Source organism: Anneissia japonica, unplaced genomic scaffold (genome assembly GCF_011630105.1).
Source record: "Anneissia japonica isolate Jap-2015-1 unplaced genomic scaffold, ASM1163010v1 scaffold1696_len571195_cov180, whole genome shotgun sequence".
NCBI classification, from domain to species: domain Eukaryota; kingdom Metazoa; phylum Echinodermata; class Crinoidea; order Comatulida; family Comatulidae; genus Anneissia; species Anneissia japonica.
Genome location: NW_022695941.1, coordinates 393,807 through 407,470, shown reverse-complemented (window position 1 = coordinate 407,470; position 13,664 = coordinate 393,807). Strand labels below are relative to the sequence as shown.

The 13,664-nt window shown below is 35.1% G+C and overlaps 2 protein-coding genes across 2 annotated transcripts in view; both read left to right on the top strand.

Annotated features, from left to right (window-relative positions):
* LOC117101642 overlaps nt 1–11,153 on the top strand; it is a 12,153-nt gene extending 1,000 nt beyond the window's left edge. Inside the window, exons 2-6 of the mRNA XM_033241657.1 lie at nt 5,964–6,206; nt 6,418–6,477; nt 6,983–7,237; nt 7,924–7,996; nt 8,513–11,153. Coding sequence (XP_033097548.1) covers nt 6,009–6,206; nt 6,418–6,477; nt 6,983–7,237; nt 7,924–7,996; nt 8,513–9,111 — 1,185 coding nt within the window. The 5' untranslated portion in view covers nt 5,964–6,008 and the 3' untranslated portion in view covers nt 9,112–11,153. The remainder of the gene's footprint in view (nt 1–5,963; nt 6,207–6,417; nt 6,478–6,982; nt 7,238–7,923; nt 7,997–8,512) is intronic.
* Nucleotides 11,154–12,467: 1,314 nt separating this feature from the next.
* Nucleotides 12,468–13,664, top strand: part of LOC117101641 — a 7,870-nt gene continuing 6,673 nt past the window's right edge. Inside the window, exon 1 of the mRNA XM_033241656.1 lies at nt 12,468–12,645. The gene's annotated coding sequence lies outside the window, so the exon portion shown is untranslated. The remainder of the gene's footprint in view (nt 12,646–13,664) is intronic.

The following is a 13,664-nucleotide window of genomic DNA, read 5'->3' as shown; positions in this document are numbered from 1 at the left end:
TTATATATATGTTTTTATTGTATATATATATATATATATATATATATATATGTCTATATATATATATATATAGTCTATGAGAGTGTCGTTCTGAAGTGTTGACAATTAACATATTGAGGGATAGGGCCTAAAGATGATGGTGGGTTTACCGCAAAAGCAAGAGAAAGAGGAAAACAATCTGTACATTTGAAGGATATAGATATGCCCTATATAACTTATAAGCCTAGACATGGGTGTTCCCACACAAATCAGCAACACCTAGTCTTCAAATATTGCTTTAAAATAAACAGCTCGATATCCCATTCAATTTCTTGACATTGCTAAGACAGTAAGTGCACTATACACTACTTGTGTATGTTCAAATATTGTGTTCGTCTCCGTATAACAAGGCAACTGGGCTATCGTTTCTTGAGTAAACCTAGGGAGTATAATAAGATACTTGAATGTGTAAACTAAAATCTGTAAAAGATATTCCAATGATCATAGGAGTAGGCTACGTTGCACGAAAGAGCATGTGTGTTTTTAAGAATTATTTACTATCTGGGTTGTATTTATTATGTATTATATTTAATTTGTCGTTTGTTGTAACGTTCAGTTAGGTTTTTGGTTTTCCTCTGTCTTTTAATGTTTTTATGACCCAATTTTTATTTTGGGTTTGTTTTACTGTTTTAATGTATCGTGCATTGTGTACTTGTATGTTCAGTGAGAAATAAATGAATGAAATGAAATTATTTTAATGATGTTTAAAAATCGTTGATATTAATAGCGTTTCACTTTTAAAGGTCGTGATAGATAATTTCTTCAACTTCAGCTTTAGAAATACATTTAGTAGTCCACAGGGAAGTTACTATGGCTTAGGAACTTACCCAGACCCATTTTTGAGAATAATCCTCTCATAGAACCAAACTACCCCCCCCCCTACCAATCCTTCCATCAAAAAACAATTAAAAAAAAACAAAATTAAATTTTAATGAAAGTCCTCATTTACATGCTAGGATACTCCAGCTCTAGTTCCTTCCTTGTTTCTGACTAGGACACCTAGATGCTCCTGGGCCTCATAGGAATCCCTCTCTACCCCCCTTTGAAACACTGGTTATATGCCTGTGTTCTATAAATTTACATGTATGATGTGTTGCAGAAAATGCCACTGAAAGTTCCGTCTAGAAAACTGAAGATCTGCAATAGGCCTAAACCTAAGCCTAAATCAACCTCGTTCTTTCCATGCCAGTTGATATGTTCTAACGTGTTTATAATTCTAACAAATACCAATGTTCCTTTACTATTATATACATAAAATGTACGGTATATTGATGAAATTTATACGATCACACGGTATTTCTTTGATAATAACAAATATTTGCATTTTGCTTATTTTGAGGAAATAGAATACAAGAAATATCACAATTCGCCTTGAATTAACATCAAGTTTCGTTTTGTATACTATTTTAGTGTTAGCAGCAGAAAGTAAGAATGAATACAATTCTAGCACTGTAGACCTACAATAAAGGCATTCATTTGGAAATTATCACCCATTCATGGAGAGTTCTTTCACAACGTGGCGAACAAGAGTTGAAGTATTATCTCATTTAAATATTTAAATATATTTGAATTTACGACCAACGGACTCTGTATACGATTATAACCTGTAGGCCTCAATTTCTGAATTTGTATTATGATCCAGTTTAAATTAAATAACAAACGGTAGGCCTATAGAGCCTTTCTACGATGATTGGTGTACAAACCAGTTTAAATCCGAATTATAATTGAGGGGGAACGAGTAAGTGTAAATAATGAATGTTACTTCCGAGATATCGCTATTGTGATTGAGAATGGCTAACCAATATCATCATAATGGAGTTCATTGACTAACATGATTGTTTGACTGAGGCGTGTCCCTTAAAAAAAATAATAGACCACACATAAGTAAGACTTGTGACAAGTGGTAATTGTTTGTGTATATATTGGTGGTTAAGACATTGACTTTCCAATCGCATGGTAATGGGTTCAAATCCGAATTTTCTTTGACAAAAAAGCGTTGTATGCCCATATATAGTCATGGTGTGTCTATATACTGTAAGGTGATGATGTGATGTCATCATGACCATATTTAGGCATGTCACATGTTTTTATCCAATAAAAGGTGTTAGTCTGGACGGGGCTTAAGTCTCGAAATTAAACTTAGTTTATAAAGCATCATTAATGTTAAGTTCTGTCCACACTATCAAATTTCCTTTGACAAAAACCGGTTGTATCTGGGGCGGATGCAGAGGGGTGTAGAGGGTTGCAGAGGTGCGGTCGCACCCCCTAAATTGTATCAAGAAAAATAATTGTAGTATTGTATTGTTGTAAAATATGAGAGTGCAATTTCCGGGCACCTAGAGGCAGGCACGGGTCCAGACCTCTTCACACCATTCGCCAATATAAAGTGATAGCAGTGCCTGGTGGTCTGGCGAATTCGAACTCTTTGTCAGAAATACCACCTACCTAAACCAAAGACAAAAATATATAGACAAAATAAACTTTTTGCATTGTCTAAGTATTAATGAAAGAGGGACTGTAATTAAATCCGTACTGTAATAACGTACGGTACACTGTTGAGTTCTTTTATTATTATTATTATTATTATTATTATTATTATTATTATTATTATTATTATTATTATTATTATTATTATTATTATTATTATTACTATTATTATTATTATTATTATTATTATTCTTATTATTAATATTATTATTATTATTATTATTATTATTATTATTATTATTATTATTATTATTATTATTATTATACTTTGTTGTTCCAAAATTACACCAAAGCGGAAACATATTATTTTAATTACTTTTTTATTAACGAGTCTTTCATGGAGTTGGTAACCTACCTGTAGACCTAGATCTTAAACTTACAAACACACTTAAACAGTACATCTAAAAAGAAAGTTCGTATTTTGCGCAATATATGAATAACCTTTAACCTTTAAAGTAAAAAATAACCACTGAGCACTGAGAGACTGAAAATGAACACAGAAACTGAAGAAGAGCAACGACGTGAATGGCATGTAAATTTCAAATCATACAGTGTTGGAAGTGGAAAAAGAATTATTTTAAAAAATACTGAGAAATTGAGAAGATATCTAATAAGCGTATAAATCTGTATTAATTGGCAAGTAAATGTAAAGTTTCCAGGCCCGTATATCCAGTAGGTGGGGTGTTACGAAGAGCGTGTACAACGCACCCAACCAAATTTGATTAGGTCCACATTTCCAAGAGAGTCGAAAATGTACTGAATATAAATTTGTGATTAAAAATAAAATCTTAAATGTAAAAATTTTAACCAGTAGGCCTAATCTACTCAAAAACGCAATTTATTCAATTTTGAAATTTTGGCGTAGGGGCACCATGTGGATATAATCATGGAACGTGATCATACTCCAAACAATTTTTCGAAATAGGAACTTATTATGAGAGTTACGCATTATTATATCCGACCATAAAACACTTAGGCTTAAAGCATTGAAATGTTGGCAATCAACCAATCACAGAAGACATTTATGCACATTTAATTACTTTCCCAGCTGGTGGCGGTACAATAAAAATGCATTATTATTTTTTCTGAAGTTCCAACTTAAAAGTTGTGGTCATAAGATTAATTTTACAACCACATTATTAACAAGATTATTAGGTTATTCTTTCCACCTCGGCGCGTGCAATGAAAACGTATTTTTTATTTATTTTAAAAAAATTGGATTTAACATGTGTATAATGATTTTGAAAAACAATCTATACTATCTATTAAGAATGGACTTCGTTATGTTGTGGTCATATTAGACAGTAATATATTCAAAGAAGACCATTCAGCAAACACAATAAAACAAAATTTTAGTTTAGGCCTAAGGAAATATAAATGTATATGTGTCTGAACTTTTTAGGGGACAAAGTGTTCTTCCTTATGTTGTGGTCATATTAGAATATAATATCATTAAAGACCATTCAACAAACAACATAAAACATATATTAAACTCTTAAGTTAAACTTTCCGCTTCCGAGCATGCATATAACGTAATGTTTTAGATAGGCCTATACAGTATGATATTTTCATGACAGTCGAGAATGTACTGATTATATAACTTATAGATAATTACTGTTGTCCGATTGTGTGCATTGAAAATGTGACGACGGACTCGGGATACGGACCTCGGCTGACACTCGTATCAAAGGGCCTGTTAATTAACCTTGCACAGGAGACTGTCATCCCCTGCTACGATGCCCCCTCCTCCTCCTTCTTATCATCATCATCACATCATCATCATCATCATCTTCATCATTGCAATTATTAATTGTCCATGCTAAAATGTGGGAAATCTATTAATTCAGTGTGTATTATGATTCATCAATAGAAGTTTCGTAAGGCACGTAAGTGCATTTCTCAGCAGCTAGAAAAAACAAAACTTTCCGAAGCTAGGAGAACCCCAAGACTACCGCAAACCACGACCCCCCCCCCACCCATCCCCACCCCTCGCCCCACGCCTAAAATAGTCTTCCAGCGACGGAACAAGCAAACATTACGTTCTCTTCCCATGACCCCGCCCACTCAGGGACCCAATTATGTGCGATAGTCAGGGTAAAGCTCGGTTTCCATATAATCGCTCACCGTCACCCTATCGGCGATAGTCGCCGACAATTGTCGGGAAGGTTGAATCTGGTTCAACCTTTCCGATTGCGTTGCAGCTGCCCTGCGCATTCGGGAAGGCACCCCGATTCGTCTGTGAACCACAACTGTCACGGCTGTCGGCGATAGGGTGAGCGACTCTTGGAAACCGAGCTAAAACTCTGGATCAACGCCTGAGAGGTCCCTATTCTCAAAATTTTCTATTCCCTTAGCCCCAACCATGGTGGGGGCAGTGAGGTGGACCCTCACGCATCCCCTATTATCGCCAAATCCTGCATCCGCCCAGTGTATGCCCATCGTGTGACTATATATGGTCATAATGTTATCATGACCATATTTAGGCATGCCACCTGTTTTTGTCAAATAAAATGTGATAGTCTGGACAGGGCTTTATTAATTATAATTATATCAGTCAGGGGTCATTTTAATAACCCCGAAAATTGGCGGAATCGCGCCGGTTTTGAAGCAGAGCATGCATGCTGCTATGCCAAACCAGTAACTGCACCACTGCGTAAGTTGAAGGATGTGTTGGTGCTGTACGTAGGTTAATAACATATTAACCTGATCTACTACCCATTAGTGACTATCGACAAACTGTTTAATTTACCTAGAGGTCTACACATAATGCTATAATCTGTGACCTGTATTAATCTGAGGGACTTCCCGCCGATATATATAAAAAAAATTGACCAGCAGCAAAAATTTGGATAGGAAGTGTATATTACACTGTGTCCCATTGTCACTTTAACAGAATTGTCGCTTGATTTACCAAATCTAATTAGAGCGTATAATACAACCATGATTATAAATCTCAAAAGTATTGTTAACTTATTTAATGGTTTTGTATTTTTCTACTATTTCTAAAGCTGCTTAGTATTTTTAGAAAGGTCAAGTAAAGGTACTTTATATTGTTAGCTTTAAATCTAAAGGTAAACGTTTCCCAACTTGGATTTATACATTCTTAATAATATTATTATATTACATAATAATAATAATAATAATAATAATAATAATAATAATAATCATAATAATAATAATAAAAGTAATAATAATAATAATAATAATGATAATACGTATTATTATATATTTTTTATATTGACTACTTACACTACTACTGTACCACCAAAACTACCACCACCTATACTACTACTGCTGCTGCTGCTACTACTACTGCTGCCACTACTACTACCACTGCTACTACCGTCAACACCACCGCCACCACCACATCTACCACCACATCCACCACCACCACCACTACTACCGGTACTACTACAAAGTCTGATTTTTTTTTTCAGAGTCGAAAGCTTCCATTCTGAACAAATTCTACCACAATATACACGATGATGCAAGACGGTGCCTGTGGAAAGACGGCGGTGCTGGTTGTCAGCATCGTAGCGTTACTGGCAGCGTTGTGCAATACTGGTGTCTGGTTAGCATGTGCTATCGAGTATTGTGAGATCTACGAAAACACTAATATAGATAACGAATGGGAAATTGCTATTCTTTGGTACACACCCCCTGTTATTGCGCTTGTACTGGTAAGTAATATTAAAAACAAGAGCACTCAGTAGAGAGCATGATATCTCCGAGAATCTCCAGTATCTCGTGGGTTATCATTGGTGTTTACACCAAAAATAAATTCAAATACAAATCCAATGAGCAATATCGGTATTTGTAATATTCGTGTAATAAACCTTTATCAAATGCAAGATATACCAACTAAGACTTATTGTATAATTTCTTCAACAGATGTCTGTTCCTATGATCTTTGGTATTTGTATGGGAACTATGTGCTACGATTCAGCCGTGGTAAGTTTTATTCAGATTTTTAATACAATATACAAAAAGAATAATAACAACAACAACGCTAATCAAATATTCTAAGTAGATAGTGTAAAAAAGATATTTTTTTTTATTTGGGGGCGGGTGGGGGTTGAGAACCAGGGCTCTAATAATTCACCGATTTATTTATTTAATATTGAATGACCAACTATCTATTGGAGATCTCTTCTTGTCGTTTGTGTTTAATGTGTGTGTGTGTGTGTGTCAAATACGAGTGTTGTATTGGTATACCGTAGAGTGCGAGATGAATTGCCTCCAATCGTATTCGAACTCCTGACGATAGCCTCAGCCTGGTTAAGGCCTCTGCATAGACAGCAGAAGGTCCCGAGTTCGAATTCCGGTGTTGGGGCAATTGTTTTCACACTCACAAATTCCTCTACTTTACCGTTTAACATGTATATAAATAAAGAGGTAGTCGATTTATAAATGTGTCATTCAAATGTAATATACACTATTTTGATATTTCTTTCAGGGTATAGCTATTGCAGTTTTTTCAACGTTATCAGTCATTGCTTCATTTGCCTACATCTGTTTAGAGCTCCTAGCCCTGTTTGGAGACAAAGGGGACGTCTATCATGATATTTTCAATAGGACACTCACCATGGAGAGTGACACGGGAGAATGGCTGTGGAGAATACAGTTAGGCCTAACATGCTTCATCTTTGTCTTAACAATGTGTCTTATTATTATTGGATACTGTTCGTGCACCATGATAGATGAAGATCAGGTAATACTCATTATAACCATTATATTATATGTTATATATATGTTATATATATATATATTTGTATAAACAGAGGTCATTAGCAAAGATAATATCTTAATACTTATGTACAAATATACAGTGTGTAATGAGAAATCAGATAATGCACGTTCCCACAGAATATATATATATATATATATATATATATAATATATATATATACATAATATATATATACTTATAAACATACGCGATATATATATATAGGCCTATATATATATATATATATATATATATACAAAAGTATAGTACGTACGGTAGGTGACATAACAGTTATACAAACTATACAATCGAACAGAAATTACATTATTCTAAATACATAAATATAAATAAACATATAAATATATATACATACGCAGAAAAAGCATTAAAGCCAAAGTAAACTATTGCCGTGGTTCTTTGAGCACTCTCAAACATGAAATATTTAGGATTTAATTTTTTCCCTTTTCTCCGAATTTCTTTTTGTAACTGGGAAAAAAATATGGGGTCTGGGGCAGACTGAACCCATTGAGTTCGCCTCTGCAATCCAGATTCTAACTTGGGTCTCCTGGTTGATGCGAAGACCAAAGGTTACTGGCGTTTCGTTTGTTATTTTATATATTTTGTCAGTTGGGTTTATTAGTAAATCACATTTATTCATTATCTTTAAGCTTGAAAAGACGAGCGAAGAGGAAGGAATTTATCCAGATGATCCAAATGACGGCCAATCCGACATGTATAGACGTAAGTCCTGGTTTTGCAGAAATATCATGTTCGCATTAACCCGGCCACCCACTGCGTCGTACGACGATTGTACGACCGTAGCACGACGAATCCGCTCCCTGTCTGCGCTAGACCACGCAACGCCGTCTGCTGATTGTCAGTGGTCGTCTGAACGGATCGTCATTAAAAACGATCCGTTGCGTTCTTCATAGAATCGCGTCGGCCGACAACCGTCGGGCGCAGTAAGAGCCCGGCTTTAAACAGACTATACAATCGAATAGAAATTAGGCCCTACTTAATTTTAAATACATAAATATAAATATTTGGATGTGGGCTTTTTGAAATTCCATACTGTTTGTATTGGTTGTGCTTACTGCATTGTCACAACCGCCGTCATGGATGGCGTTAGTTGTGCAAAACCGCCCTCCAGGCTTTGATGTGTTAATTTTGCTTCAGTTGGGCTATACCGGACTCATGATATTAACTGTCTTAATTCATGGCATTCATTTATTTGATTATTTTTTTTTTCTTTTGCAGCACCATATATGATTTCGAAAAGGTCGTCTCCGAAATCACATCAATCTGATTATGGTTTAAAAAATGGTGGCCTTCCTAACCGGCATAGCAGATACAATGACGATCTGATTGCAGATCATCTTAGGCCACGAGAGACCGAACAAACCCACCATGAACATAACTGGAGTAGGAAACCAACCTATACCACCCGTCAGGATCAACATGCTGAGTCTATGCTTAACAAGTACGCCCGCTACGGAGCCCGACCTGCAGTAGGCCCGGCCATCTCCAGAAGTTCGAGCACTCGTCGAAGCCAACACGAAATGCAGGATTACCGAGATGATTCTTTGCCACGTGGTGGTGGTCTCGATCCAGGTCCTCCTCAAGAACCATACCATTTCGATGGATCTGAATCACTTTACCCAGTGAACCAGCGACAAAGAAGACCAAAACAAAATGGAAACGCGTCTGTTTTGGACTATGGAAAGAAAAGAAGTAATTACACTGGTATATCGGATATGCGTGCCCAGATGACAAACGGTCTTCCACGCCCTCAAGTTGATTATGATTATGGCCAAGATAATGAAGGTTTCAGAAATAATAAATATGATTATTACTAAACTTTATGAAAAAATGTTACTCATCATCGTATGTATTCAGCAGGGGTGGCGCCAGCGGGGGCCGGGTCCAGGGCCACCTTCGGGGAGAGCTAACCCCACCCCTGTCTTGGACAAAAACCACAATACGTCGAGAAATAAAATGATTATGTAAAATGTATAGGCCCTATGTATTTTCCCTGAAACACTTTCGAGAGATTTTGAGCGACGCCCGAACACGCCCACTTTTTTTGTCTGGGACATCGGTTCCCCACCCCAGTCGGGGACGTCGGTCCCCGTCGAGCAAATCCTGGTGCCACCTCTGGAATTCAGGTATAGAAAACCTATACACAGAATCTTAATCTTGTACTTTAAGTTGAAGTTTGAGCAGCTCACAAAGAGATTGCTGGTTCTTGGTTAATTTTAGTCGAACTATAGGCACACCCATATAATGAAGTCCTAATCTAAATGCCGTATTTCAAGGCGTCGAGATAATCATCATATCGCTAAATAACATTTTAGTATCGAATGATCATCGTCAGGCAATGTACAAAGGTATTTTACAGTATTTATTTTACTTGTATTTATTTGTTCTTTTACTGAGTGGCCTCTTCAGTAAAACGGTACGCCGGGTGCATACGTCCGTTTGCCGTACAACTGCGGCCGACAAATCCATCTCCATTCTATGTGAGAGCTTGACGAGTCGACGCCGTCTGCTAATTGTCGATGGCAGTCATTAAAAATGGATTGTCATTAAAAACGATCCGTTGAGAGCTGCGTCTCGTTGCGTTCCATGGAGTCGAGTCAAGCGACGACCGTCTGCGCAGTGTGCCCGGCTTCACTGTTCTTCCAGTTAATGTAGGCCTATGTATTATGTCGTTTTGTATATTCAGTGTCGTTTTTCTGAATTTGGAGCTTCCAATAGGCCCTAATAATAATTTTGTAGCATATTTTCAGTTTAACCATTTGAATGTTATTTGATAATTGTATCTAACAATCAGTTGAAAATTTTGAATTATCATCATTTATCATATATTTACTGTTGTTAATTGTACTGTGTTTGTGTAGGCCCAAGCCTATAGTTTGTTTTTCCGTGTTAGAACGAGGTATTTCATTTTATTTATTATTTTCAGGCAATATAAAATACAAATAGACAAAGACGCAAGCCGGAGGATAACCTCAGGTAAACCTAATTACTATCGAGAGACTCTCCAAACTAAAACAAGACAACAAACATACATATAAAAATGGCAAGCAAAAATATAGACAATGATAAAATACAGAATAACAGCATAACACTCTTTTAACAATTAAAACAATAAAAGGGAAGCCAAAAAAGAAGAAAAAAAGAAATGACAGCAAATTTATTCATAAAATAAATGGTTACGAAGATAATTATTAAAATTATGATTACTAATTATATACTGCCTATTCCACATAAACAATTGAAAATCACAAAAATTGAATTGATTTATTTAATAATTGATTAGCTTTCATTAAATATTACTCACCAATTAACGAAAGTTCTAATAATATTGTTGCATTCACCTTTCGAATCGTAAGTCCGTGTGCGGAAAGGCAAGTTCAATAGGAATAATCAATCAATCAATTAGTCAATATATTTGCTTGTTCGTAATCGGAATTTTTGGATAAATTGATTACGGTAGGTCTACAATATTATTGTATTGTAAAATAATGTATCCATCAATTTAGTATAATAGTAATACAGGATAATAAATGCCTGAAATTACGAAGCCTACCTCTTTGATAATACTTAAGTTTATGTTATCTGTTTAACTATTTACTCTATAATTATAATTTATTTTCAATAAGTTAAATAAGGTGTAGTTTTGTTTAAAGTGCATGGGTCTAGCCTTATACGCTATGACCAAGTAATTGTAAAAATATATGGGTATATAATCTTAACTATATAGGAGATGATGTTTCTGTAGGGTTTTTTATGTATGTATTTTTATAATATATTTTCGTAGAAGTTTGTAATTACAATTGTACTTTATAATATATCATGTTCAAACGAAAAAATATTAAAATAAGTATGTATATAACTATAAAGTTTGACTTAATTCATTACCGTATATGTTTTATGTTTACAATAATTATAAACATTATCATCATCATTATAATGAGAATGACTAAGAATGCATTTACACCGAATCCGGATTTAGAATCGGAAAGCCTAACGAACTAATAAAAATCGAATCAGTGTGTAAAGAATTGGGACGCCGGTGCGCCGCGTTTCCTCGCCTCGCCTAATAATATTGTTCATCGAGGAAACGCGGTCCAAATTTCGGTTCGGATCTGGTGTGAATGTAGTTTAAAGGCCTGTTTACACTATGACGATAACGATTAGCGATAAAAGCTAAAACGCAATTGTTCATATCATAATAAAAGTTTTCACACTTAAACGTGTATACGATAAAACAATATTTTCACAAATAACGTCATAATCATGGGAAAACGATAAATCGTAGTAGTAAAAACGATTTTATTTATACATAAAATTATAGTATTACCGCAAGACAGTTTAGAGATCTATAGGCCTTCATTGTAAAGCCTTACTATAATATACATAAACACATAGTTCAATAACAGAGTGTTGTGTTTAGAATAATGATGTAATAATCGTATCAAGCAAAACCCCCTACCATTACCAATTTGCTGTGATCAATGGGGCCTACGCCTATTGTAAATACAGTTTACGTTAGGTTTGGAAGCTTGTCAACAACGGAAAGACCATCGACTTCACATTGACGTTTATAATACAGACGGACCATTCCATTAGAGCTCCATGATTAGAGATACGAAGCGCGATCCAAAGGGAATGTAAATAATGAATTGTAAATATAATATCATATTTGAATAGGCCTAAGCTTACCACGCTTTTTAACAGCGGCAAATGGTCTCTCGGTGTGTTTATGCCTACTAACAAAAAGAACACCTATTAAAATAGACTCTGATGTTTAATAGTTTAATTCGTCTTTTCTGACATAAATTGCTGAATGGTTAGCTAAAAAAGACCACAAAATCATCAATAATACTTAATGTGATTTAATTTAGTTGAGTTAAATTAAACAGTGCGATGGGGTAAATGAATGGATAAAAAAAATAATCATTGTTCACATCACTCCAAATAAATATTTCTGAAACGAAACTATTCCACATGTCATGAAAATAGGATTGGAATAGTAGGCCTAAGCTCATAGAGAGATTCATGATGGTGTTGGCTTCGTTCATTACGTTAGGATTACAGCTGCAAAAGGTCAGAATCTCAATAAGCATTATTTTATTAAGTCCTGTCACAATACAGACAACGTAGTCTAGAACGTGGTTATTGTGTTCAGATCAAAGCCTCTTTTCTGATGCAAAGGTACTTACCGTCTTTCACGATAGTCTCTGGAGCGTGCATAACTTCTCTATAAATAAATACAAGAGAAGTTCTATACAGTAATTATATATAATCATTTGAAGACGGGGAACTACAAATCCGAGTCAGTATATCGCCAGCAACGCTTCTGGTAAATAAGGTTCAATATAAACGTAAGTGTCATGTTTTCCCGTTTTTCTATAATCTATGAATTCGATGTATATAGACATAGGCATAATTCAATACATTATGGCCTAATCGAAATGAGGTATTCCTATATTATTGTCATTATTATTGGTATTGACTTTACCTAATGATTCTCTATGTCGTCATCGAGGGATAGGATAATTATTTTGAATTAGGTGCATATTTTAAAAAAGAAACTCCATGAGTGAGGGCCGAATAGTTAATACTAATAATAATTGAAATGGACTTTATTAAAACAAATTGTATATGAACTTTTGACGAACTCGAGGTCAAACGAAAACAAACAAGTTAAATCAAATCGAGTGTTGAAGTACTGTGCTATTGGAAGTAGGCCCCTACTGCTCAGACAATAATTTGTATCAAAGGTAGAAATAGTAAGCTGATGGCTGAAGCAACGCTTTAAGCTGCATTTACATCGGATCCGACCCGAAATTCGGAACCCCGTTTCCGATGTGCTTAACGTGAGCCTCTATATGTTCTTACAAACTGATTCGATCTTCTCATCGGTTCGGTAGGCTTTCCGATCCGAAAATTTATGTGAATGTACCTAGCTTTCTCACCGATTAGAAGAAACCTAAAAGCGGATTTGTCTGTTGATTTCCGCATTTGTTTGTCAGAACATAATGTGGGTTTAGACAAAACAAGTGACCTTTAGAAAGCTTAGGGCTTATACCATCACTTATTTCTAGTTTTAGGTTTGTTCACTCTTTCAAAATTTAAGTTTGACAAACTTGACTTGTGTGACGTATTACGCGATAATATCGTCTTGACAGCTAGAGGTTGCAGGTTCGACTCCCACCAGAGACATACAACTGAAATAAAAGGAACTTTGTACCGTATATTATATATATACATATATATATTATTATATATATATATATATATAACATGAAGAGGAGTCCACGTGTGTTCATATGGATAATAAAGAAGAAAGAAAAACAGGAAACGGAGTAGACTTTAGAACACTATTTTATTAAAACATGAA